The 27077-nt window shown below is 44.6% G+C and overlaps 1 protein-coding gene across 17 annotated transcripts in view; it reads left to right on the top strand.

Annotated features, from left to right (window-relative positions):
• Nucleotides 1-467: 467 nt before the first annotated feature.
• IKZF2 (IKAROS family zinc finger 2) overlaps nt 468-27077 on the top strand; it is a 111768-nt gene continuing 85158 nt past the window's right edge. For 2 of the 17 annotated variants that reach the window (XM_052675118.1, XM_052675121.1), the window contains exons 1-3: nt 468-788; nt 3315-3363; nt 4076-4183. In XM_052675118.1, the coding sequence (XP_052531078.1) occupies nt 3330-3363; nt 4076-4183 (142 nt within the window). In that variant the 5' untranslated portion in view covers nt 468-788; nt 3315-3329. Of the gene's footprint in view, nt 789-1236; nt 1529-1843; nt 1984-3281; nt 3364-4075; nt 4184-4239; nt 4423-27077 lie in introns of those variants that run through there. The other 15 variants (XM_052675113.1, XM_052675108.1, XM_052675112.1 and 12 more) reach the window with 15 other exon arrangements.

Here is a 27077-nt window from a genome sequence, read left to right as displayed (position 1 = left end):
CGGGAGATGGGGAAAGCGCCACGGAGGAGCTTTCGTTTTAATCCGGGTTTTCCCTCCTGAGCTCAAAGCCTGGAGAAAAAAAAAAAAAAAAAAAAAAAAAAAAAGGAAAAAAAAAAAAGCCAACCAAAAAACCAGAAATTACCTCACGTTCACTCCGAACGCCCAACTTCGCCCTCCGCCGCCCGGTGCCCTCAGCGGGCGGTGCGCGCGCGTGTGTGATTGTGTGTGTGACCGTGTGTGTGTGTGCGTGTGTCCGCGTGAGGCGAGGCGGCACTTGTCCTCTAATCGATTGCCGAGCGTGCTGAGCGGCCCCGCCGCGCGGCCCCCTCCCCTCGCGTGCCCCCCCACTCCTTCCATCCATTCCTCCCGGGTGAGGCGCGCGGGGCGGCGGCGCGCGCCCGCTCGGTGTGTGCGTGTGCGCGCGCGCGGAGAGCGATGGGGGGGGGGGGGGGGGACGCGCGCCTGCGGGCGGGTGCGCGCTTGCGTGCGCCTCAGTGTATGTGCGCGTATGTGTGTGTGCGTGTGTGTGTGTGTGAGGGAGTGAGTGAGTGCGCGGTGCTCGTGTGTGTGTGTGAAGGCGGCGGGCGGATCGGTTTCTCGGGGTTTGACCAGCTGTCCCAGGCTAACCCTGCTCTCCGAAGATGGAGGAAGTGCCGGCAGGATTACCCTTAGCGACCGCGCCGCTGCCTCAGTTTCCATAGGCGGCCGCGCACGGGCGCGGGGCGGCGGCACTAATAAAAACACAAACAAAAGGGGCATGGAAGTGATCCACTGCCTGCGCGGCTGAGGTAAATCTGCCCCCTCCCCGTGCCGTCCCTCCCTCTCTCCCCTCGCCTTCCCCCGGGAGCACGGGGGGCCCCGAGCCGAGCGGGGCCCGACTTGTTGCTGCTTCCCCTCGGGGACGCCGCGTCAGGAGCCGCCCCCCCTCCCGACCCCCCCCGGCCCTCGGCTCTCCGGGCAGCTCTCGCTCCGCTCCCCGTTACTCGGCCCTGCCGCCGCCACCTGCGGCCTGAGGCGCGGCGGCCGTGCGTCGGGGGACCGAGGGAAGGAACGGGGGGAGGGGGAAAACGGGAGAGGTGTGCGTGGGGAGAAAGGGTCCTAAAGGGAATAGATGAAAGCGGCGAGGCAGGACTTGGATTACTTTGACAGGTCGCGGGGAGGGGGGGGGGGGGGGGGGGGGTGCCGGAACGGCTCCGGGAAGTTGGCCTAGGCTGCCCGCCCGGCGGTGCGCTGCCGCCCGAGCCCCCCCGCTCCGGTTGCCGTGCCGATTCGGAAGGAACCGGTGGATCAAGTTTTTCTCTCTCTCTCTCTCTCTGCTGGTTAATCGCATTGCTGTAGCACCGGCTGACCTCCCTCCCTTCCTCCCTCCCTCCCTCTCTCTCTCTCTCTCTCTCTCTCTCTCTCTCTCTCTCTCTTCCTCCCCCCCTCTCTCCCTTTTTGTTCTTCATCTTCCTTGAAAGTATGTGCCATTCCTGAGCGGCTCTCCCGCCGGCTCATCCCGCGCTGCCCGGCTCCGCATGCCCCACCTGTAAGTGCCAGGGCGGCCGCCTGGCCCCCACCTCCCCTCTTCTCCTTCTTCCAACTTTCCCCACCTCTCCGTGTCTGCGGCGTCTCTCCTTTCTGCCCCCTCCCCGGCTGAAAGGCCGAACCGCCGGGATTCCCCATCACAGCCTGAAAACGGGGAGCAAACTTTTCTTTCCTTCCCCTTTCCCCACTTTTAAGAAATAACAATAATAAAAATACCCAAACAAACAAAAAAAAAAAAGAAAAGAAAACCCCACCCCAAACGGTGCTTTAATTTAGGTTACGGATGGTTCTGTGCCTTTTTTATTTTTTTTTTTAATTTTTTTTTTTTTCTTCCTCCTCCCTTCCTCCCGTTTCTTTCCTTCACTCCATTGGCTGGGGTGCTCTTTCCCTGTTGCTTCTGATGCCTCTCTCTTTACTCAGTGTGTGCCTGCCTACCTGGACTAGGGGGAAGAGAAGGTAATTTGGGAGGGCTTGAGGAAGCAGCTTGCCCGCTTTGGAAACTTTTTAGGGATTTTTTTGTGTGTGTGGTTGTTTTTTTTTTTTTGTTGTTGTTGTTGCTTTTAAAGTCATGTGGAAAAATCAGTCACTGTAGAGAGTTTGGTAGCAGCCAGGCAGGTTGAAATTTAAGTGTTATGTACTGAATGCCTTGGGAATTTGATCTGCTTTATACCAAAGAAGAACACAGAGAAAAGTATTTATTTATTGGGGGAAAGGCGGGAGGAAAGCGAGTTGAAGGAGGGGGAGGGAAGTGGTTTTGGAGACAAGAAGTGAAGCTGCCTGTTTTCCAGTAAGTAATGGAGAAATTCCAGGAGCCAGGGCTAAATATACTTGGCGATCAATACAGAAATGGCTCATTGTGAATAATTTAGCTGCCTGGTGCAGTGAGAGTTTTGAAACTAAAGGCAAAAAAGAGGCCGGGGAGGGAGAGAGGAAATAAAATTCTCCTCTGGTCATGTTGGTTTCTTAACTTTTCCAGTTAAAAGAACATAGTTAAGATTATTGATCCCTCTCTGTCTCCTTTTTTTTTTTCTTTTTTTCTTTTTTTTTTTCCCCCTCAATATATATCAAATGATAGCTAGGGGGTGTCATTCTATACAGTTACTTGGGTTTCTGGAAAGTAATAGCTTGTTCTGTGTCAGCAAAGCGCTTCCAGAAACTTTAAGATTGCTTCATGCCACAAAATGCATGGCCTGGGAGCATTGAGTGCAGTGTTGGGCCCCGTGTTGGGGCAGATCAGCGAGGTGAGGAGGAACAGGTGTGTGTACAGGTGTGTGTGCTGCTGTGAGGGGCTGGTGTGAGGCGAGGGCTGGTGGCAGCGGTCTGCAAGGGGCACCGAGGGGTTTGTTTTGGTTAGGGCAGAGCCGAGTCTCCTGGAGTAGGTGAGAAAAGAGCGATTGTTAATAGTGCCAACTCCTGCAGGTCTGTTTCTGGCTGAGAGAGCTGATAATTCGTAAAGCGTTACAATCCCTGCTTCAAAGAGACAAGTGGAAACTCGGAGTGGGGAAGCTAAAATCAGGTAAAAACGGCGAGTGGGGAACAGTGAAGGTTTTGGTCAGACCGAGAAGATCCCAGCGCAGCCTGCCCAAGGGTCAGCAGGATTTCTCAGATGATTTGCAGGAAGGGCTCGGTGATTTGCAAGCGAGCGCATGCACTACGCTTGTGTTTCTCTAGGCAATGGTTGCAACAGCAGCAAAATGGGTATAACTACTCAGGGCTCTAAGTAAGTTTAATCGTTTAATGGTTGATACTGACAGGTGTCTTTGAGGGTGTACTTTTCTGCCTTGCAGCACTGCACTTTGACTATGGAAGCAGAGGCTGCTGATGGATATATAACATGTAAGTAGTCGTTTTATTTGATTATTCTATAGCACTTTCTTCTTTCCCCGCTATTTTTCTGTAATGCGGGCACCTGAAACTTTAGCTTCCTTCTGTATGGTCTTTGCTGTCAGATGCCACTGAATTAATGGCATTTAAACATAGTCTTTGTGTGTGACTGAAAGACGTGTGGGTATGGGTGCGTGAGTGAGCACCTCGCAGTTCAAGTATTTGCTGAGGATGAATGAACTTTGTGAGAGAGAGCACTCATTTTCAGAACCAGCAACTTTCCTTGCTTTTTGCTGTGCGTTTCTCCTGCTTTCTGTGTTAGGGCAAAATGTCTTATTTTTGAGAGCATTATTTAACTGTCAGCTGACCAAAGGCTCCAGGGGGGGAAGGTCTGTCCTGCAAAGTAGGAATTCAGTCTCCTGCTATCCTCAGTGTTTGCAAATGGAGAAGTAGTACTAATTTCTGAGGAAACAAAGCAGTTGGACCAGGATTTTTGTTAAGGCTGTCTGCGAAAGACTGGTGATGGGAGGTTTGAGGGAGCTCTTAGAATCAGTCCGTCAAATATTTCTTTCTGGCCACTGAGAATCCAGTGTTCACAGGCTTTGGAGGGCTCCCCTAGCAAAGGGAAGGCAAACAGGGGTGCAGGGAGCTGGCAAGGCATAGTTGCTAATCATCGGGTTGCTTTGCTGGGATGGAAACTTACGGGCGACTTATTTTGTGAAAGCAGGTGACAATGAGCTTTCACCCGAAAGGGAGCACTCCAGCATGGCTATTGACCTCACCTCAAGTACACCCAATGGGCAGCATACCTCACCAAGTCACGTGGCAAGCAGTAAGTCTCTTTTAAACGTGTTTCTCTCTGGCAGTGTTTTTGGGTTAGTCGGGGTCCTCGGCTCGCTTTCCTGGTCTTACCTGCTTCTGTAAGCTTTGCCAATAAAAGAAGAGAAGGAACGGGGCAGACTGCTTGTTCTGCTTTCTCGTTCGTGCTGGTGTCTCATCTAGCCATGAACGGGATTACCAGTCTGAACTATCCCCAAGTGGCATTTGAGAGCTGGTCCTTACCTGTTCCAGGTAGGAAAACTCTGAGTTTGACATGTGCTGGTTTTGTTTTGTTTCATCGGGTTTTGCAATCCAAATGGAAATTGCTGTTGCGTTATTTTTACTGTTTACTGTGCTTCCAGAAGCAGCTTGAAGCGGCTTTATTTGAAAACAAACACTTCTTATTTACGAAAAGGCTTTACTCTGGCAAAAGTATCAAGTTGAAATATCTGGGTTTGACGGCAGGTTGTATTTTACTGTTACCATTCAGAACTTTCAGCGTCCTATTCATTACCTGAGCTTTGCTTTGGCGACTCCAGAGATGGCTGGGATAATGGGGAGTTTATGGCACTCCGCAGTTGACTCGCTAACGCAGTGCGAGGATCTTGATTGAAAGTGTCGAGGAGGAAACAGAGAAAATGTGAGGAGATTTGGGATACTGAGAGCGTCCAGTGCTCACAGGATGTTTACAGTTGCTTTTCACATGGTAGTACGCAGGTGAATAAATCTATTTGACACAGGATTCATAAAACTACTGTCTTTTCCTTTTTGTGTGCTTACTTTGAGTTACAAGGTTCCATTGAGGTCTTTACCTTAGAGTCCCTCAGTACTTGCATTAAAATATAACGTGGCAGGTGCTGCTTACAATATACTTTCAGAGGGTTCCTCTCTGTGCTGCGTGATGCTAATTTTCTTTCTAGGGTGTATGCTATAGAGATGTATGTATCTTGTGTATCTTTTTAAACTGACTGTATAGTATTTTCACCAAAAATCACTGTAGAGAAAGCGAGTATTTAGGGTTGCCTGCTTTAAGGACGTGGTGTATTGTCTTCTGACTCTTCCTTGTTGAGAGAAAGACATTCCTTGCCTTTAAGAATTTCTTCTTTTGTCTTGCAAATTATGAGTAAAGCACAGTTTTTACGAGCCTTTAAAACTGAGGGTTATTACGAAGATCTCCCAATTATATGCATGTTGCTGGAGAGTATGATTGCTAATACTCTGGACTGAACTTTATATGACAACCTATCATAATTCAGCATCTTCAGACAATTCCAATGCTGTTGCAATGGGATTCTGATATATTTTATTATGTTGTAAAAGTTTTACTACTCACTTTCTTCATTTTCTTTGTTTCCTTTTTATTAATGGGAAGGCTTCATTGGAAGGGGAAAAAAGCTCCCTGTTTTAAATCTTCTTTATAATCTAGACTAAAAACCGAAGTCAAATTAGGGAATAAAAAGGTCCAGGATGAAGTCATGCAAAAGTACTTGAACATATTCAATATTCTCACGTTCGTCCTGTTAATGTTTGAGCAATTTTTAAGCGTTGTTAGTTTGTGCAACACACATGATGATCTTTCTTTCAAATGTGTTTTGTGGTATCTCACAGGTGTCTCAATTGCTTTCATCCCTGCTGGCTTTGCGTTAGGCATGCGCTGCTGCTGGAGAAACGAGGGGCTCTATCTGGGGTTCTTAAGCCAACGTAGCTAGAGCTTCTGCAACTTGTTGTCTCTTATATTCTTTGCAGGCACAGGAATGTTTTGGAGGGAGGCAGTTTGTCTTAAGCATGGAAGGTTTTGATTACGGGTTGTTGGCTTTTGTGGCAGATGCTGAGATGGTTCACTGAAGTTTTTTGGTCCAGTCTTGAAGCTAGCTTGCCTAGGCTGAATCAGCAAGCTGTACTTCAGAGCTTTCAGCCTGATGTGTGGGGAGCCAGAAGCCTGTTTAGATGTGGGAAGGTGAGGTGGAATGGCTGGTGGTAATACGACGTGCAAGTTCAGCTGCTGTTGCTGGACTGAGCCACTGTCCATCCTGCTGCGGTGCTGTGAGGAGGCCCGTGAAGTAGCAGTGTGCCGTAAGCAGAGGAAATGTAGTATTGAGCACGGTTTAATTTCTAGCGGAGTTGCTGCTTTGCTGCTGGCCTGCTGCTATAGTGAAACCCGGGGCACACCGTTCCACCTGGGTAGGGTTTGCTGATTGATCCATATCCGCTCAGCTCCAGCCTGACATGTTTCAGTCCTGGCTCTGTTGCCAGCTGTCCCAAGGGAGCGGATGGCCCCGTTTCGCCGTGTGCCCAGGATATGCACCTGCAGGGTAGAGAGCTGCATTCCGACCTTTGTTCCTGTGTTCCGTTGACTCATTTTGAGCCACAGCTCTTAATTTAGCTTTAATTTGTGTCTGCCTCAAACAGAGACAAAACCATAAGAAGCAAATTTCTTGGATCTGTACCGAAACGACTGAGCAGTGCTCTCCCAGCAACAGTAAAATTATGCGTTAGGTAAAGAGTTTTGTGTTCATTAGCCCCTGGCAATTCCATGTTAGTAGGAGTTCTGGCTGGGCTACTGATGCTTTTGGGTTCTGTTCCAAAAGGTTTCAGGTTAAGTATTTTGGCTCGTGTTGGAGAGCTGTCTGCTGCATCCTCTAACCTATTATCATTTTCAAGTATCTAGACTGCATGTATAGGTTATAGATGGGGCCGACGCTCCATTTTCCTTGTGAATGAGGTGATCCTGAAAGATAAATCACAGCAAATCACCTGTCATAGCTAACTAATGATCTTACACGCACCTTACGGTACGCATCTGCCTTCAGCAGAGTACTGTATGTATGTTGGCAGATGCTCTGCTCTAAAATACTTCATTGTAGTTTTATGTAAGCAAAGATTTAAAATACGTGTAAATAGTCAAAGTGAATAGGTTGATAGATCATCTGGCTTTCTTCTATGGCAAAAGACAAATAAGTGCCATGGCTGCTGATTAGGGATTATCTGTTTATATAGCCTCAGATCTGGAGGTCTGGATTTTGTTTAGAGCTTCTGTGGGGGAACGCTTTTGATGGGTGATGCTTGGCGATGGGTATCTAAGGCCTGCTCTATTAACTCCATGTTGGTGCTGAACGGTTTGCTGTGTGGCCTGAAGCCATTTTCTGGGCCCTGCAGAGTTCAGGGGAGTCAATTTAACGCTCACTGAAGCCAACAGGACCAGGTTGCGGGTGATTAGGAAACTCAGAATAGGAACCGGCATGCTAATTTAAAAGCTGATGGGGAATCATAAAAGAAGCTCCTAAAAGAAATAATTTCCAGCCACCTCCTCAAAACACCACGCTAAGTTCTTTCTGTAGTTACTAGGTATTTTTTTTTCCCCTGGAGATTAACACGGGCTTAGAAGAGCATCCCCCCTTCGAGGCTGCATGGGCACACATTGGTTAGTTGTCCTGATACCAAGTGGTCACTGTGTGTGGGGTGAAGGCTGCTTCTCTACGACCGCTTGCCTGGTGTCCTATGGGAAGTAACAGCAGTCAGTGACAGAGGAGACTTGCTCTTAAATGAGAGACTTTACAGCGAATGTCCTAGATAACTTTCTTATCTCTGCTTTCATAGACAAAAGGAGCCCTTAAACGAAATGGAGTCAGAACAATCTTGAGTATCAAACCCCACATCTGATGTTTGAAACTGATTAAAATTGTGGTACGCTTTCAAGATGTGTTTATAATAGTTCAGAAGCATTGGCAAGTTATGAGATAATTTATTAAGAAAATACTTTGGCTGACTCAGTTGAGAAAAGTAATGAGGTGATTCCATTTACTTCATGGTGGGGAATGATTGCACTGTTGGGACGGCCGTGTCAAGTGTCAGTAATTTCTGTAACTGCATTTAAGGTCCGAGTCTGGTAAGAGGACTCAGGGAAAGTTATGCTAAGAAGTGGCCAATAGCACATTCCTGGCAATTTGGTAGGCTGCTGGACTGACAGTGACACTCTTCTGACTTTTTGTAGCTTCAGAATCCTCAGTCTTCCTTGATTACTTTCATTTTTCAATTGCTCGCTGCCATAGGAGCTGCTGTGAGTGGAATGTTTTGCGGTGCTGACACAGTGGTGGTACGCATCTGCATGTATAAAGAAACCTAACTTGGATGTCTGTCTTTGGAAATGAAACTGCATAAGAGCAGAGATTGCTTTGTGCCTCAGCTAGGCACCAAACAAGCCTTGCCATCTCCAGAATCTCTGGCCGAGGCAAGTAAGGCTGGACTTCATTTTGGATTTCTTTTTGGCTCAATATGTGCTTTTTCTGTGCATGAGGTGACTGAGGCTGAGCCTCTGCTTGAGGCTTTTCTTTAGTTGTGGTGGTTGGGGCTGGCTGGACTGGGCTGCAGGGAGAAACATGTTGGTGCTTTGCAGCAGTTACTCCCTGACACATGCACTGGTGCATGAAGAATTCTGGCAGCCTGGCTGTGGCGCTCATAAGTGCAGAATCAGGTCTCCAGTTCTTCCAAATATCTGCAAAGTGTGAAACACTGCATATGGTGCTAAAAACTTGGACTGGATTACCTCGTGATGCTGAGGGATCTCTTTTCCCCCGAATTTAAGGAGTAGGGTAGGCAGAGCATCTTGGATATCTTTACCTCAGTGCTGGGATGTGGACTTCTGTCCGTCTACTGAAGTCCTGCAGCCCTTCTCATCTGGCTTCCCTACCTTGTCAGTGCAATGTTTAGAGAGCTCAGCTGTGGAATTTCATGGTGCTGCCTAAATACAGATGTACCAATCATTTCACAGGTAGCAGGGCGGTGAGCTTAGGTGTAAGAGATGAACTCAGTGTGGCAGAGAAATGGAAGAAGCGAGCAACTTTGATGCTTGCAGGAGAGTTGTCTTTAATTTAGTCTTTTAACCTCAGATACACTGAGAATTGCTTTTTTTGAAGCTTAAGGAGGGGGAAGAAAGATGAGGTGACGATCAGACTTCAGATTTTCATCCACACATAAGCAGTGGAAGTTCTGCAGAGTTGTTGTACAGATTTAATTAAAAAAATATATATATATATTTGCTGGGATGCCTCTTGCTTTTTTGTTAATCCACATCACATCAGATCCTTCACATTGGGATGGTTACAATCTTGAAACAGTTCCCCTGATACAAGTTGCATGTAGATGAACACTAAGTAGTTACAGCAACAGTGTGGTTATTGTATTATTTTTTTTGTATCTGATGTCAGTGTGTCTCAGGCATTCCCAATGGAATCAGGTTCTTGGTTGTAAAAACATTCCTCCCTTTTGGTGAGTGTTATAATGAGGGTGGAGTGAACCGATCAGTTAATCTCATTAAATAGGTTTTATTCATTCTGATGGAACTCTCTTGAGAGGTCACCTGCCAGAGCTTTGTTGCAGCACACACCTTTCTTAGGGAGCTTCTCTTATTTTCTGGGACTGTCAGGTTCAGTTAACTTTCCTTGGTACACACCCTGTTACAACACTCATTGCTCTTGGTAGCTGTGGAGTCAGCATGTTTTCAGTATTTGCTTATGGAATTTTGGTTCCTTTTCAGACACGCCAACAAAAAGAGCAATCCTTGTCTTCCTTGAAGCAGCCCTGTGACAACAGCTGTAGTACTGGATCCCACTTACAGAGTGTTCTGTCTTTCATTTTCCAGATCTTCGTGAAGGTCCTGCTTATACTGAAATTGAGGAGTGTTTTCTCTCCAGTAATCAGATTTTAAACCTTTTTTTTCCTATTTTCCTGAGGGCCATTGGCTCTCCTCATTTTCCAGCCAAATGTGTGCTTGCAGAGCTGGGCTTTCTAGTGGAAAGGCAGCTGCCTGTGTTGTCCCCGTGCTTTAGTGAGGGCAAGCACTGCAAAAAGGGAGTTTTGGAGTGATGTTAATTCTAGCCAAGAGGAAAAGACAACTGTCTTCTGCTTTTACATACAGTATGCTGTGGTGAATGAAACTCCTTACGGGAGGTCTGCCTTGAGGCACCTCTGCAGAAGATTTAGGAGAACACATTGCTGCTGCTTTCAATTGTGATGAGGCCTGTTACCAGCCCGTGGTGCTGTGCCCATGCTGTGGCATGTTGTCCCCTGCCTACATGCATGGACTTGTTTGGAGTCCCAGCAGCAGTGTGCTGCATCTCAATGGAAGGAAGCACAGCTGTGGTTACTGCTGAAAAGCAGTGAAGCTTGGCAGCCGTGGCTCAGAGCTAGGTGACAGGAGGCCAGGTTTTCTTCCCCAACTCTCCCTGTTGTAAGGGAGTCCTTTCATGTTTTTGTGTTGCTTTTTTTTCCCCCCTAATCACAGAGGCCACATATCACTTGGATTTGGATGGCATGTGTTGGACTTCGGGAAAAGTTGCTAAGGTTTTCTTGAGCATTTAATTCCTACAGCCCCACGATCATACATGTACAGCAGTACTTTAATACCAGTGTAGCTTATTTCCTGTCTCACACAGGAGATGCTGTGGTAGTCCTAAAGCACCTTATTTTGGTATGATTGCATTAGAGCAGCTGTAATTCTTTTAACTCTTCTCACCCAGCAGAGCATTACCAGGTCTGTATGCTAACAGCCCCCTATTTACACCACACAGCAAAACGTGGCCTTGATCTGGAGCCAGCCCTACATTCTGGGCTCCTGCTGGCAGTGCTGTGTCAACCCGTGGCTCTGGAGAGCTCTAATCCCTCAGAAGCAGAGTGACATTGGCAGAAGCTCCTGCAGTGAGCGTACCCTGGCTGGCAGGGTCACCTGCAAGCAGTGTTACAGCTAGGACACTGGAGTGTGTTGGAAAACCAGTGATGCTATTCCTGGTAAAGCATGGGGTTGATTGATTTTCCCCCTTGTTTGCGTGCAGATAAATCATCTAGAGCGAACCAGAACCTCCTGTTTTGTTGTTGTTATTTCACTAACTTTTGCTTCCTCAGTACCTTTGTTTTTTGGCTCTGCTTTCTGGTTTTTGGGTTGATGTTCCATTACTCTGGTGGCTGTTCTGGTATGGCCAAGCAGAGTGCAGAGGTGGTACACAGTGTGCGTTGTGCTTGCTCTTTAGTTCAGAGCAACAATATAAATGTAGTTGCTCTGCTTTCACGTGTGAAACGAGGCCGTGAACCTCTCTCAGAGCTCCTGTGGTGTGCTTATGGACACTTTGCAATGAAGCCACAGTTACCAGTCAGATCCCCTTGTGGCAGACACCTGCAGGTGGCTGGAAGTCAGTCAGTGTTGCTACCACTTGCGTGGCTGTCCTGGGTGTGAGCATAGCTACTGCAGTAGGGCAGAGAGAAAGGGACTAATGATAATCTTGATGTTCTTTCCCTCACCGTCACTGGGATGGAGGAGGTACCGTGAGGATTTGGCTCTACTCTCCTTGCCAGAGCCTTATGCAATGAAGATAAAAGTCCCAGCTGTGTCTTGGTGCTGCTTGACAGCCCTTTGTCCTGGGGGCAGAAGTCTGCAGCAGTTTCCAAAGTAGGCAAGACACAGTGAAGCACAACGAATCGCCACCTTATCTTCCTGTCCTCTCTATTACCTTTTTTTTTTTTTTTTTTTTAATGAGATTTCTTCACATGTAAGGAGGAAAGACAGGGCACACTTAATCTCCAGCCTATGGTAGATCTGGGGAGGGCTTAAAACCGAGGTGATGTTTTACCTGTAAAAGTCTATATATTACTAAGTCTGAGTTTCTGATGAGGAATACTTTGCCATGTGTCCCCTTTGCTCTCTCCCACTTGAATAAGAAAAAAAAAAGTATTCTCCTAAAGATATCTGTGCTCAATGATAGGCTGAGGGCTTCTCAGCTGCTTATTAGCCGTGTTTCTGCTGCATTCCTCCCAACATCCTAATTATATCAGAAAGAAGGGATGCTGTCCTGTTTTTCTCGGGGGGTATCTGATCCTTTGGCCCATGGAAGTCAAGTTGGTGAGTGGCACAGAAAGCTGGCTAGAGAAGCTTGTGTTATGCCCAAATCCATAGAACTTTTATTTTTTAATAATCACTTCTTGCCATGGGAGTGTTTGTACGAACAATGAGAATTCACACCTACTGTCCTAGTGTCTAACTTAGTCTCTGGACAAACTATGAGTAATTCAGTGAGTAAATGTGCTCTCTTAGCTACAGGTGTATCTGTAAAACACAAACCAGGAGAGGTTTTGGTCACCGTACCTGGGTACTCTCTGAACTCCAGCAGCATGAGTTAAATATCAATACTTGCTCCTGTCCAGAGAGCAGCAGACAGAATGGTGTGAATTCCCGTATTTGAAAATGAAAGAAGTCAACTCTGTATGAAAACAGCGAGTCTTTTTACACAGAAGAGATATGAGGTCTATTCATCTGAGGAAGAGTGACTGTTCTCTTGAAGGATGGTTTGAAAGCTTCCAGGAAAGAGCCTGCAGGTTCAAGACCATATCTGGGTTAGCTGTACGGTTTAGGGAGAAGGAGTAGGCAAAAGAAAATGGGGTTTGGTTTGTTGTGGTGTTTTTTTGTTTTGTTTTTGTCTTTTAGGCATATCTCATGATTTCCTGAGAAATTGCTATGGTGCAGCGTACGTTTTGCTTTGTGCAGGTAATGCCTTCAGAAGGGTGGCAGGCATGAATCATTAGCAGCTGTGCGTACCTCTTCTGTCTGTTGCGGGTTAAGGCTCCTGTACTGCGTGCTCAGCACTGCGCTGAGGGGCCTCTCCCTGCATCTCCAAGTCTGTCATCGTCTGGCCCCCATTTTCCCATGAACTGAAATATTTTGGAATGCACCTCTGTGCCTCGTGTTCACACCATCCCTTAATCCTCATCGTTCTTCAAATACAGGCATAGTGTAGACACAAACGTATGTAATAGTGGTTCTATCTCCCCAAAGTGGGTCGTCTTTACCAGGTGTTTTAACCTTGCACTGGCACAGATGGTTCCTGGGTAGGATAGGTACATCTCCATCAGCTGCATGGAACCATCTGTGCTAGGAGATGCTCTCTGTTTGAGAATTTTCTCTAGTTGGAACGCACAGCTCTTTCTCCCCATCACTGTTAGGTGTTATCCTTTGGATAATCTATTCTTATGGAATTTAATGTAATAATATCTCCTCATTATATCATGCCTTTTCAGCAATAAATCTTGCAGAGCTTCACAAAGCGTGCCTGTTTAAGAGATACAAATGGGTGAACAAAATTACAGGCTGAAGAGGTGGAGATAAATTAGAGGAATTAGTATGAATTCAGCTCCTATAGGTGGGAGGCAGTCAGCTTCATCATTTGTGTGTGTGTGTGCTTTAAAATGTCAGATTATAGGTGGCTCTTGAGTTCAGAAGAACGATGTGCCGTTTGTGTAGCCAAGGGTCAGTAGTGCGTGACACTTGCAGGCTGTGAGAACTGTCTGAGTTCACTCTTGCATTCTCTGAAATCTGTGTTCTGTCAGTTGCACAAGGTCTTTATTTCTTCAAAATCCCATGTGCTCGTGTATGAATCCCAAGCCGGCCTGTGCTCAGGGTATAAATGCTATCACCAGTCAGCTGTCGGCAAAGTAGGCAGCACCAGGTAGGGGAGGCTGGCAGCTGGTGGGGAAAAAATCTGCAAATGTGTCCAGGCTTGGTTTGTGACAAGCCTGTGCACGTGTGATGTGTGTGAATGCGAGGGAAGGCACTTCGGGGGAGTTTCGGTCCGACACAACAGAGATGTGCAGGCTTGACAAATATTACTGTCATGCAACTCTTAGGAATCCAGAAAAAGGGAAAAGATGTGAATTTGGTCTCCGCTGAAGGGCAAGCTACCAAACACCACTCTGCCTAAATGTCAAAGGATCTGCATGGGGAAAAAGGTTGGAAGGCAGGGTCTGTGATGTCTGCTCCTCACAAGACCTGCTTCTTGTGTGGGATCACCTCGCTGTGAGACCAGACATGACTCAGTCTATCAGCATGCAGCATGGTTTCAGGTTGCTGTCTTACTGCTCTTAAAATGTTAAAATGCTGTATGGAGATATTTGCTTTTTTCCTCGTGCTTTTGGAAAGAATGAAAAGCTTTAATGTCATTAGTGCTATTGTTATTTAAATTTAGCTTGTGACTGCTAACCATTAAATATTTATAGAGAAATCGATAGCAGTGAGATTTTTGCTGTAGTAAATATATATCACATATGTATTCAAATCCAAACCAGTGTGTTCCAGGAAATAATCTATAACAATGCTCTGTGAAGTATTCATGTCCCAAGTGCAGCCCTTTCTGCGGTGGGACTTGGTTTTGAAAATAGCTTGGAGCAATGCTGCCCCTTGCCCTAGGGGAAGAGGTTCTTGCAAAATCCATCTGAGCCCTCCTTCCAGGGCAAGAAACTTCCTGCTCTCTGGCCCACAAGATCTCTCTTACCTCAGAGGAAGCCCAGGCTAGCTGGAAATCTGCAGCGAAAAATTTCATCTGTAGGTCAATAACTGAAAATAGTTTTAAGCCCATACCTTTCTCTGCAGTTGCACTTAAAATGTCATCAGAGGCTCGGGCTCATTGCAGTGATGTGGAAAAAGGCATGAGAGGTGTGGAATGCCTGGCACACGGGGTGGGGAGTAGCCAGTTCCTTGTAAATTCTGGGCTTCTGCAGTGCTTCCTCGTGCTGCTGTCAGTGAGTGAACCAGTGGGCCAGCAAGGAGAGGACCTGAAGTAGTTGTTGCAGCCAGGTGTGCTGGAAGGGAGCAAGCTTCCTTACGAGTTGGAGGTGAAATTTCAATTTATAACTATGAGCATTGTTTACAATAATAATTCTAATTATATACGTAAACACTCTAATGTACTGCAATGTAATATGGTAGCATTTGCTGAGCTTTGGCTGCTTTCAGATAGTGGAAATAAGCTGGTGGTTGTTGGCCAGGGTTCAGAAGCATTTCTCAAAATTATGTACACGATATGAACATCAAAATTTTGTGTGGATTAAGCAGTTATTAATTCTCCCCAATTATCCTTCAGATAAAACTACAACTAACTCATTAACTAAAATTAATTGTAAATAAAGCTGATCTGTTGTTGAGAAGGCTAATTAGAACGGTAATTGTGTAATGACGATGCATTTAATTTCAGAACGTGGATTTGAAAGCTACTCCTTTTGGCAGTGGTGGAGTAAGGTGTTCCAAAACAAAGCAGGATGCTGATTGCTGCCATTGTTCTCTTAATTAATACTGCTAGGATCCCTCTTGCTTCCCATCCTCCTTCTGTCCCCTGTAGGGCACTCAGAAACTAACTCTGCACACAGTGCAGGCGGAGGCCAGGCTGCAGGTAGACCTGGTTGGGTGGGAGGTGAGGAGTGGAGGTGCTGTGCCTGGCATTGCTGTTACAGCACTGCGTGCCCGAGCTGTGGGAATACTGCCTGTGCTTTGGGATTTGCTGCCGGCTCGCCATGGAGATGCATCTGGAGTGTCAGGCCAACAAAACTGAATTGTGACTCATGTTTTAAAAATGAGTGAGTAATTTTCCATGCAGTTTCATTACAGTATCTTTTGCCCCAAGGATTATTTACTGTAGATTAATTTTCAGCAATTCTTCACTACGTAATCTGGAATTTTAATTGGAGAGGAACTGTTTAAAGCAAATAGTGTTTTTGTTCCAAACTACCTTCTTCTAACAGTAAGATCAGCACCGGTGCTAAAATCAGCAGTGTACCTGTTAGCCTGCACACACGATTTCCCATTATATTCTTTTGTCCAAATGTGTTAAGCACTGTTTTGAGCTGCTTTTTAAGTGCTTTAACAAACCATCACTTGAATCACTAACTAAGAAATAGACACGGAATACAGAGTACATGATTCACCTCTTCTCATCATTTATAATCTGCTGATTTGTTTAGAGTTGATTGAGAGAGAATTGCAGTATTGAAGGATGGACTCTCGTATGCTCCTGATAATCAGACCTGAAGGGAATGTTGACTATAAATATATTTCACCTATCTTCCTTTTCAACTTTTTCCCTATGAGTTTTTTTGTGTGTGTCCTGGTTCACCGTGGGGGGGATGTAAAAATCTTGATAGTGTGTTTTTAGTTACATCACTAATATTAGAACTGAGTAATTGGGTGGCTTTGGCAGCAGTCTCATTTATAAATTGTTGGTGAGCAGATGGCTCACCAAGTTGGCATGCTAACTCCAAACTTTCACAATCATGAGTCAAGTTTTAAATTGCGAGATTGCCTTACATGCCATGAGATCTTTGTTTGTTTGTTTTAATAAATATAGTTTTCAGTGTAGCTTCTCATTTTTGAGCTGTTTTGTAGAGGCATGGCTGTTCAGCCTCCTCTAAGTTGTAATGCTTTTTTTTTTTTTCCTCTTCTCTTGATGGAGATTTCTGTAGCCACTTAACTGAAAATCTTGGTGCTAAGAAGAAACAGCGCATACCAGGCTAATGATCAGGGAAGTGAGATTTGGCAATCCTGCTTCATGTCAAATAGGGAAATAGTCATCATTTTATCAACTCCTGGTCTGTAGGAGCAGCAATTTGCTAGAAATGCACCGCTGATATCTGCAGTCCTGAATATGCAAACCTGTGCCCATTTGTTTGTTTCATGAGCACGTGGCTGAAGCGTTAGAAAGCACAGAGTGCAAATGTTAGATTTTGCAATGCAAGAGTGAATATTCTCTGTAAGCAAGGAGTAGTGATTTAAAGAAAAGCTTGAGTGCACAGATAGCCTCACTGCAAATACAGTGAAGTTCAACAGTGTCAGGTCTTGATCCACTTGGTAATTTGGACAAATAGTAATGGAAGGATATATTTATTTCAAAGACAAAACGCATTCCTTCAGCTAAGAGGAATATGGTATAGATGTGTTATACTGCCTAATTGCGGGACCTGTCACAGAGTGATAATTGGAACTTATTTCTGAATGGTTCCACACAAAGCGTGCTGTTGTAAATACTAAACAACTGGTTCATCCACAACCATGTAATTGGTGTGTGCAGCTAATTAGCGTGTTCAATTTAGGCCCAGATTTTTGGAAATATCTCCTGTTCTGGTCCTGATTTAGCAAAGCTCTTAAACAGATGATTAACTCCCATTGGCTTTAATAGGACTTAAGCACATTCTTAATCAGGGCCATTGTGTCAAATCACATCTCTTGGTGACAATCAGAAGGACCTGCCAGAGCTGTAGTGAAAAATATCTGCAGGTCTTTCTTAAAACTGCGCATTGACATCTCTTTAACTTGTGAGGCATTTTGTTTCTGAATCTGAAACAGTGTAGATTTCTTTTTTTTTTAAAGCAAATGCTTTTTGTCACCATCTAATTGTATGTACAAAGTTTAAAGATTTTTAACTAGCTTTGCAGGAGGCTGTTGACATCAAATCTGCTCAATACACCTTTGAGATGGAGAAGAAGAAAATATGCATCTGAGAATGCCTCGCCGGTGTAAAAATGTCAGCGCTGATAGGTATCTGTGATGGAAAATTTGTGTGGGAGTAATAATTTAGTAATAAAAAGGGTCAAATTAATTCTTATGCTGAAGGGGGATACCTTACAATAACCATTTTGTAATTTTATGTTTGACAGTTTGCTCTGCATTATGTGAATAGGTGGAGCCGAGACAATGTAATCCATTTCCAATTGTAAACAAGATTGCTTTAAGAGCTGCTGTAGTAAGATGCATGTTGGCTGACTTTAAGCTGAAAGGTAATTGCCTCTGAATATTAATGTGCATGTGGGGATTTTGTTTTTAATTCTGGGATTTCATCTTTGCCCTATAGCAGCTCTGAAGAGGCCCTTGTTTTCCCAAACCCCACGTTGCTGCTAATTGAAGCTGATGGCAAGTGTTGTGCTTTGGGCCCTTTGCTTTTATTTTCTGTGGTCTGCGTACCTTGGAGAATGCTACTTTCTTTCTCTTGTTTTGTTTGCTAGCCACCTTTTTGGTAGATAAGATTTATTAGCCATGCTCTTGCTTTCGTGTAGTGGCTACATCTAGTGCTGGGCTAGGGGAGGTTATGAGGAAAGGGGAGAAGTTGCTGCACTAATTGAATTGTAGCCTTTTAGATAAATGGGAGTTAAGGTGCTGGTCCCACGCTGTGTAGCTAGAGAACTTCATCAGGAATTACTGGGGACCTGATCCCCAGCTCCCAGTTGGAGCTTTTAAATCCATTTCTACCCCTATTGGAACAGACCTGTATCATGGAGGCAAGATCTGGGTAGTGAAAAGCTAAGTCTGGGGGAATGTTCACTGGCTACTTTTGCATATGAAATTTTCAGGCATGGAAGGGACAGCTGGCTTACAACTGAGCAGTAGTTTGCCTTTCCTCCTAAATTCTTGTACCTGGTTTCTGTGAGCATTGGTATTCACTGCTTGCAATGAGACGCAGCACTGGGTATGAGGGGGCCTGGTGCTGAGCACGGTGTAACTGCAGCTCTGCGCTGATGCAAACTGCAATCCAGTGGTATCAACAGGAACTTGAAAATCCGGTGTGTGCCACGTTTTAAACTGTATGTGCTTAAGTGGCACTGGACTTGTGGGCTGTCACTTTGGGAAATGAGTACAAGACTGTTGAAAGATGTCAGGACTGCCAAGTGGCCTGCATGTCCTTCTAGCAGAGATGACTATTCTTAAGGCATGCATTTTTAAGTAGAGTAATACGTGCCTTGCTCTGTCAGGTTGGTTTTTTAAATAAAGAACAAAAAAGGAATAAAGCATTTTTAGCTTGGATCAATTCCCTAGTCTGGTATAGAGCATGGTCTCACACTGAAGGTGATGGCTGAGCAAGAGTGGGAGCTTCTGCTGTTCTTTAAGAGAATCACGGAGTGGCCTGGGTTGGAAAGATCAACAGATCTCCAACCCCTCTGCCACATGCAGGGCCGCCAACCTCCTCGTTTAATACCAGACCAGGCTGCCCAGGGCCCCATCCAATCTGGCCTTGAACACCTCCAGGGACTGGGCAGCCACAGCCTCTCTGGGCAGCTGTTCCAGCACTCACCACTCATAGCAAAGAACTTAATAGGGCTGGATACGTGCTGAGCTGTGATACTGGCTGGACCTAGCAGGTCTGTAAATGGCTGTTCTGAGGGGTTGTGTCTTGCAGAGAGATGGGGCCATCAGCTGAGCTTCACAGCCAGCCCTTCTGCAGATGACCATTAGTATGTGCTGGGTACAGCGTTATATAATGTCTCAAGTTAAACAATGGGTTGGAGGCAGTGATGTTACTGGGTGGGAGCCACTAACAGACAGCATCTTCCACATTCTTGCACCCTGTGCAGGCTTTGGGATCTTGAGTCTGTTTGCTTTAGAATGATTTACAAACTTCTGCAATGTCCAGTCTCCAGTGGTTCAGTCTGTCCACTCTTGAAGTCAGTGGGAGTCCTCTTGGTAATGTGGTTATTCAACTTTTCCAGGGGTACCTTCCCTAAATTAAGTTACTTAGCTGTGGAAACGTTTGACTGCAGGCCAGCAGGTAGGAAGTGTTTGTGTGGGGGGAGTTCATGAATGTCTTGCCTGTTGAAGAGCCTCTGTCTGTGCTGTGGCTGCTTCAGTATTATGACAAAAATAATACGAAAGGATTCTAATAACGAATTAACTTGTTCATTGGATTAAGTGTTGTCTTAAGGGCAGTAGTTGGAGTCCATGTAATGGAAGTTGACTGGAGGTATGTCTTGTGGCTATGACAAACTTTGTTTTATAATAGCATGTATTTTTCAGTAGCTGCTTGCCATGCTGTAATGTGGTTGGAGCGGGAGAAACAGAAAACTGGCCATTTCCCGGCAGATAGCGATAAGTTTCTACTCAGTCAGAATGCTCTATATGCTGTGATAGGTTTATAATTATTATCCTAAGATTGATGTCTTTGGGGGGAGTGTAAATTTGTGCAGCAGTAATCCATTAAGAAATCAATAATCATTCCATCCTGAAATGCAGTTTCTGTACAACATTATAAATGCACACCAAAGATTTGATTCTAGGCTTGTCTTCCCTGTCCATCCCCTCCTCTTCCCTGAACTCCCAACTTCAATGTCCTTCACTGTGTCAGAGAAGTAGTTAGGTAGGACCCTTCTTTTCTGATGGGAAAAACAGGGGTGGTAATAAGAGCATCATCCTGAGAGGCTGTTCAACTTGATGTGTGATCTTTCCTTTCCCCACAATGCTCTTTTGATCTTGGGAAATTCCCCCTCTTCTCTACCTCACTTTTATCCCTGCTAGATGGGTGCTAGAGGATGATGAAGATGCATGCAGTTTCTCTGTAAAGGACTCTGGAGAGGAAGTGTTAGATACGTGCAAAGCTGTGGTACGTGCACATTTCCTTTTCTTCACTCTCTCTCCTCAGTCAGTCTTCATTTATCATTCACATGAGTTTGACCATCAGTTGCTGCCGTGTTCTGCAGGACTTCCTTTTTTTGCTCCGAGTTCTCCCCAGTTGGGCACGTTTTTGAAATGCTGTTGTAAGTAATCCTCTGATCTAGAGAGCTGGAAATCTCTTGATCTCAGAGTAAAGGTGTTCACAGCTGGTAAATAATAGACTGTGTGACAGAGCCTGGAAGTGCTACTTTCGTTTCCATGTGGAAGGCTAGATTATAGCAGGAGATACTGAGCTGGTCCAGTTTTGATCTCACAAGGAAAACTGCAGATGGGAAAAGGAAATACTATTAGAGTAGTAAGAATGCATTTACCTACTGGCTTCAGTAGACCTTGGCTAAGAGCTACAAAACATGGAGTACTTAATAATCAGAGATTAAGGTTGAGGAAGACCTCTGAAGTCATCTAGTCCAGCTGTCACCACCATGTCCACTAAGCGGTGTCCCTAAGTTTAGCCTGCTCAACTGTTGATTGAAAAATGGGATATTCTTTAATTATGTCTTTGTCTACACCCACTGTATTTGTTATCCAGGTTTACTTTCACCTTCTGGTTTCTCATCTACCCTAGTAAAAGGAGTGTAGACAACTTGGCTCTTGCTTTTTACTATCCTTTGGACATCTGATGTATGGGTTTTCGCCAGTGTTCTCAGTTCTGAGACAGGGTGAGCAAGACCAAGGTGTTTATCACATCTTTCCTTCTGAGATGCGAGAGTCTCAGGTTATGTCCAGAGGTCTGGCAAGAATAGACCAAGAGGTTTTGCCTTTGATTCAACTCGTGTACTTTGGCTTGCTGGAGCAAGCCACAGGAATATCCACCTGAGTACCATTATTCACCTATTTCAGCATTCACAGACTTGTGTCTTAGGAAAGGTGTGTGGAAGAGCTGGAGGTACAGGAAGCCAAAGGGGATAAATCCCTCACTGTAGCTCTGTGTGGGGACAAGTGCCATGCCTGCCTCGACTGTGGGGTAAGCTTGCTTTGGCTGGTTTGCACAGCAAAATGTGAAGCTATGCTAATGGAAAAAGCCTAGATGCCAGCTAAAATGCTTGAATGTGAGTTGTTTGACAGGTGTCTATTCAGCGTTGGCTTTTTGTCTGTTGAATTACTTTTTAAATTCCATAAGCCATGAATTCCACACTGTGCTGCTTTCTCACCAATCAAGGTTGCTCCCTTTACTTTAAAACCCTCCCTCGTGCAAGGGCTGTGAATTTCAGCTCTCCTTAACCCTGAACTCGTGTCACTCTTCTGTTGGCCTGCATACCAGTCAATGTCTCTCACATGTCAGTATTATTCTTCATAGTGAAAACTGCATTTTTTCCCCTTTCTGGTCAATTTGTGATACGGAAGCAGCAGCTGACTGACAGGTGATTTTGCTGCAATGATTTGCTGAAGTGCTCATGCAAATGGTGTGTGGCTTTTCAGCAAAATAAGAAGACTTTATCGCATCTTTTTGGGTTTTACCCATGACCATTTTTTTCCAGTGGTTGGCAGAATGGTGAGTGCTGAAAGCCCAATATGGGCTCACAGGATGCTGAGTTGAACAGATAGGGCTCTATTAGCTCTCAGCTGCATTTATCTTTACTTTACGAATCTCTATTTAGAATTACCTGCAAGTGGTTATTTTCCACTGTGGTTTCCTAAGACTCTTCTGCTTTTGTTATTGTAGTATTTTTGAACTACTAAAGACTCACTGCCACCTATATAACTATTATGTATGTATTCACTGGCAGCTTGAATGACAGGTTACAGAAAGTGGTGTGAATTGCTCTTCGGAACAAGAATTCTCTGAAGAGAAATATTTAATAAATTGAACTATTAAGAGATGCTATCTCAATCAATAAGTTGGAGTTAATTGGCTGCGTACAAAGTGTTTTCAAGCCATTCCCCTGAAGATTCTGCAAATTGGGTTTAGGGCACCTTTCTGGTGGACTGCTAAGCTGCTTTCAAAGGCCAGTATTCAATAACCGTTAATTTTGTTAATGATTATTGAAATAAAATCTATTTTCTTCAGTGTCCATTTTTACCTTGTAGCTACGTGCCTCACAAAGTGAGTTTAGCATGGTTTAAGAACAGTTTTGAGAACAGAAAAAGCTCTGCATTTCTTTTTTTCCCTTTCGCTGTGTGCCTGTAGGAGTATTCCATGCTCGGGTGACTGCTCCAGAAAACAGTCCCAGCTTCTCTGTGCTATGTGTTATTGTTTGCGAGCAATAACAGCACTGCAGACATGTAATACTCACTTCTGTGTCACCTCATTTTTCAATTTTTCTGGTTGTGAGCGCTATCAAAGTTTTCCAAGTGCTACATGCTGCAAGCTGGGTGTTAGGACCAATGGTCCTGAACTGTTAGTTCAACGTGAAGCTTTGCAAGCGTAGTTTAAACCCATCAGAATTAAAAATGAACCCTAAACCTTGTAGTTGGCATTAGGAGCAACAGATTAGTTGCAGAAAGGGATTTCATCTGAAAGTATCATAAACATGGTTAATGGCCATCAGATGGGATCCTTGGTGCTTTCAGAGAGCGGAGGTGGGGAAGAACTCGCTTGGCAAAAGCCCCTGCCTTTGGGATGTTTTGCTTGGGAGTATCGTGGGCCTGACTGCTGGAGATGGCATGGATTGCTGGGCTATCTGTAGGTAGGCAAGAGTCAGCTCCTTATAAACAGGTCCTAAGTGATTTAGTCAGTAATGGCCACAAATGGCAGCTGAAAGGCCAGTCCTCCAGAGGTGTGGTTGCTCCTTCAGACAACATCTCCTACTTCATGGGTTGCATAGAAGAGTTAAATGTGTGTATTGGAGCGCTTCCTCTTTCTTGTCTTTTTTAAGTTGTTTTTTTTCCAAATGCGATTTCTAAAACTTAAGGTAAATTGTAAGAAAGAAAGAAATCCTTAGCTTAACATCCATAGAATTAAGTAATTCAAAGCAGAATGCTTTTTTCTTCCTTAAGTGTTTGCCCTGGAAGTTTTCCTTCCCATTGTGGCCCACCGAAAGTCTTCACCCTGCCTCATAATCCAGAGGAAGGTGGTAGCTTCAAACCAGTTGAGAAATGCTCTGTTGGAGCGGAGAAATCCTAACAAGGCTCGTTGAGGCTGATTGTCACTAGCTCAGTTGGGAAAAGGGAGGGGGTAAATCATTGAGTAGGTATATCTTCCATTCAGCAAGAGCTACACATGATGGGATTATTAGTATTTCTAAACTAAAGCCCCTGACAGATCCTTGGATACTTAAAGCTGTTGTGATGCTTTACCAGATGGTTCAGAAACTCAGACTGGAGAATCTCATTGGCTGGTGCCGAACAATGACATTTCAAACCCACACATTCATTTGGATTTTAATTTTCAGGGGGATTAAAGCTTTTTGGAATATGGGCTGTCTCTTTCCATATATATGCTCTGCACCTTATGTAGTTGAGTTTTGCAGTGTCTTTATAATTCACTGTCGACTGTGTTACTTCTGAGCTGTGGCACAGTATTCACTGCGTACCGGGACCAGCAAAGCACAGGCAGCGTAAGCATGCAAGTTGTTGGCTATTGAATGCAGCTGCTTTGTTTTATAGCTGGTAACTGCGTGAACAGGTGATTATGCTAAAACATGCCATTTTTGATGTTGTATCTCTCTGTTCTTCTCACTTTTCAATTCTCATCTTTGAAGCCCCTATCCTGTAAATACAAACGCATTTGCATAACTCGATACAAGCAGAGTGATGCTGTCTATTCCTGCTAGGAGTTGAGCTGTTTGGTCCTAGCTCAGCCGAGCACTTTTAATGAGACCCCGCAGCTCTGAGGGAGAAAATCAAAGGCGATAGGCTGATTTCTACTCCCTTTCTGTCCTGTGGCATTTTGAAAACAGGACGGAGTGCCCCTCTGGCAAAATAGAGAGATTTTCAGAGCCTGCCAAGTCAAACAGTCTCTCTGGCTACCCACATGGCTGTCCTGGCTAGCACTGGAACCTTTGTGCTACTGCTCAGCTGCCTTGAGGAAGGGATGGGAGTATTGCTATTAAATTCCCTTGTAAACTCCTCAGGGCAAAGATTTCTGTTTGGTTGTGTACAGATATGTGGAGTGGTGATGCATTACCTTGTAGAAACCTAAGTGCAAGGATGACTTGGGGATTAGGGTAAGAACTTGCACTTCATATTTTAGGAGTGCAAAATTTATTTATAACTCTTGTTTAAACAACATTTTTAATGCACGTTCTACACAGCAATGAACTAGGATGCTTTGCTGGCAAGTGAGAGGCTCTGCTTCCCTTCTGCCCTTGCTCACCCTTTATGCCTCTTAACACTGATGGGGATGGGGTTTGGTTCTGTTGAGAAGAAAAAGGACATTTTATGTAATCATTTCTGTGTGTTAGGTTGGTGCGTTCAGTGCCACTGCTCTTGATATGATTCATTCTATTTGTGCTGATGCACGGTATTAAATAATGTGCAGGCTGTTTTTTTTTCTTTCTGTTAAACAAGTATTCCCTTGGCTTGTCACAGAAAGCTGACACATGTTGGTTCTTCACTCAGGGAGTTCTGCATCTGTCGACACTTCAGACATAATCAGTTTAGATTTCTGCAGCTGATTAGTGTTCACCTCTAACCAAACTGAGAAGCTGCTCCTCCAAATGGTAACAAATAATATCCTAATTAGTTCTCTGCATTGTGCTAGCAGGAGTCTCACTGCAAGCGGCTGGTCTCGGAGGCCTTTCTGTTCCAGTCCACTGCCTTTACAGACTGTTGTATCAGCACTTAGGCTGGGCTTTTATTCCCCTTGCCTCCAAATGCTCACAAAGCAATTAATTATGCACCTGACGATAGACATTAGGCACGCAACAGTATTCCACGTACGGTTATGAACATTTCATTAGCACCAGTTGATTTATGTATGATAATAAGAGCAGGAGAAGGAATGCTGGGCAGGACTCCAGGATTATCCCATAGCCTCAGTGATGTTGAGTGTCCCTGTGAAGCTGAGCTGACCACCCAGCGCAGCTTTAACTCTGCTGTGCTCAGAGGAGAAGCCAGCAGGATGGAGGGAGCGGGAAGCACAGCAAGGGGAGCTGAGCAGAGCGGCTGCTGTACGGCTCTGCCTGTCTGGGACTGAGAGCGCTGGGTTTGACCAGGAAGTTTTAAATGGGTTTATGCTTTTGAGTCCGATTAGCTCGTTAGCAAAACATGCCCATCCCTGTCTATTAAACTCTGTGTACTTCCTCTTAGCTGATGGGTTGTGGTGATGTTTGTTTTGTTTTTTGTACAAGCCTGTTCTTTAAAAAAACAAAACAAATAAACTTGGTTGAAGATGTAATTTGATTAATAGCACTCAAAGGGCATGGCAGAATCTCTTGTCATTTTGCTGAGTGTTGTGGGCAACTGCAGCTGGATTAACTTGACCAGAATAGTGCAAAGAATCAGAGAATTTTCATGCAGAGGTTGAGGTGGGGGAGGTGTGTTAGGAACACACACAGCTGTGTGGTCCATGGCTGCACCGAGCATTGAGGCAGGTGAGTATCCAGTGCTTAAGAAGGAAGTTTTAAAATGTGAATTGCCTGTTCAGGTTCTGTTCAATGACTCCTTAAAACTCTGTTGAAGTTTACAATTAAGAGAGCCTGTTTTAAGAAGTGTTTCAGAAAAATAATAATAGCAAAATTGCTGCTCCAGTGTAGGTTGCTGAATGTTCAAGAATGTGTACCCACTAAACTGGAGACCTAAACATGAAGCGTTTTCAGGAACAAGCTTTATTACTGCTGTTGCTGCTTTTTCTGTTGGTGCAGGGCTATTTTCTTCATTCAGAGTTCAGTCAAAGCAGCTGAGATGGTGAGGGGGTAGATTTTCAATTTTTTTCCAGCAAACTGTTGAATAACAACTGCTTTGAGAGGTTGAGGTAATTCCAAATTGTGTTCAGGATGAAGCTGATGTAAATAATGACTCTAAAAGTCATCTAGGAAAGGAAGTTGTTAATTATCTTTAAAACAAATGTGTGAGTAAATGGATTCAAAGCTGTTGTAAAAAGTGCAAAGCAGTAACAAAAAAGGAATCTGCTATAGAGCTTTGATTCATTTGTGAAATCGCTGCTTTTTTGGGTAATAGTTTATTCACTTTTTTTTTATTGTTGTTCAGAAAACATTTGAGAGGTCCTAGTATGAGACAAGCATTGAAACTGAACTTTCTGACTTGTTTGTTTTCTTTTAAACTCCAACTTTAAAAGGCAATTCAAATCTCTTGGTTATGAATTTATTCACCAAGTGTTTTTCTTTAATATTATATATAGATACATGTTATAAACAAGAAACAAAGTATACCTAGTGTGTTTGGGTTTTGGAGCTGCTGACGTGCTGCTACTGAGACTTCTTAGTTAAACTGAAAAGATAAATGGATGCAGCTATTGTAAAGTGTGTGAGAAGTTGTCTAAATGGAAGCTGATGGGAGTTCTCAGACTACAACGAGTTAGCAAGTTCCTTCTGGTTCAGTTTCAGAACAGACTGATTTCTAATATTCATTAATGATCTCTCATTAAAAATGAAGAGTTACCAATACAACCTCCAAGTTAAATCAGAAGGCAGTACCGGTGTGAAGGAAGGTCAGAAGCTTGCAGGGAAGGAGCGACTCGCATTGATGGAGCAATGAAAATGAGAAGAAAAGTGATCGTGCACTGTGCCACGCTGCACACGGGGCAATTCCTCTTGTAACCTGC

The sequence above is a fragment of the Tympanuchus pallidicinctus genome, unplaced genomic scaffold (assembly GCF_026119805.1).
Source record: "Tympanuchus pallidicinctus isolate F22 unplaced genomic scaffold, pur_lepc_1.0 scaffold15, whole genome shotgun sequence".
Taxonomy (NCBI): domain Eukaryota; kingdom Metazoa; phylum Chordata; class Aves; order Galliformes; family Phasianidae; genus Tympanuchus; species Tympanuchus pallidicinctus.
The sequence above is the reverse complement of the archived record's forward strand: the minus strand, read 5'-3'. Positions and strand labels throughout refer to the sequence as shown.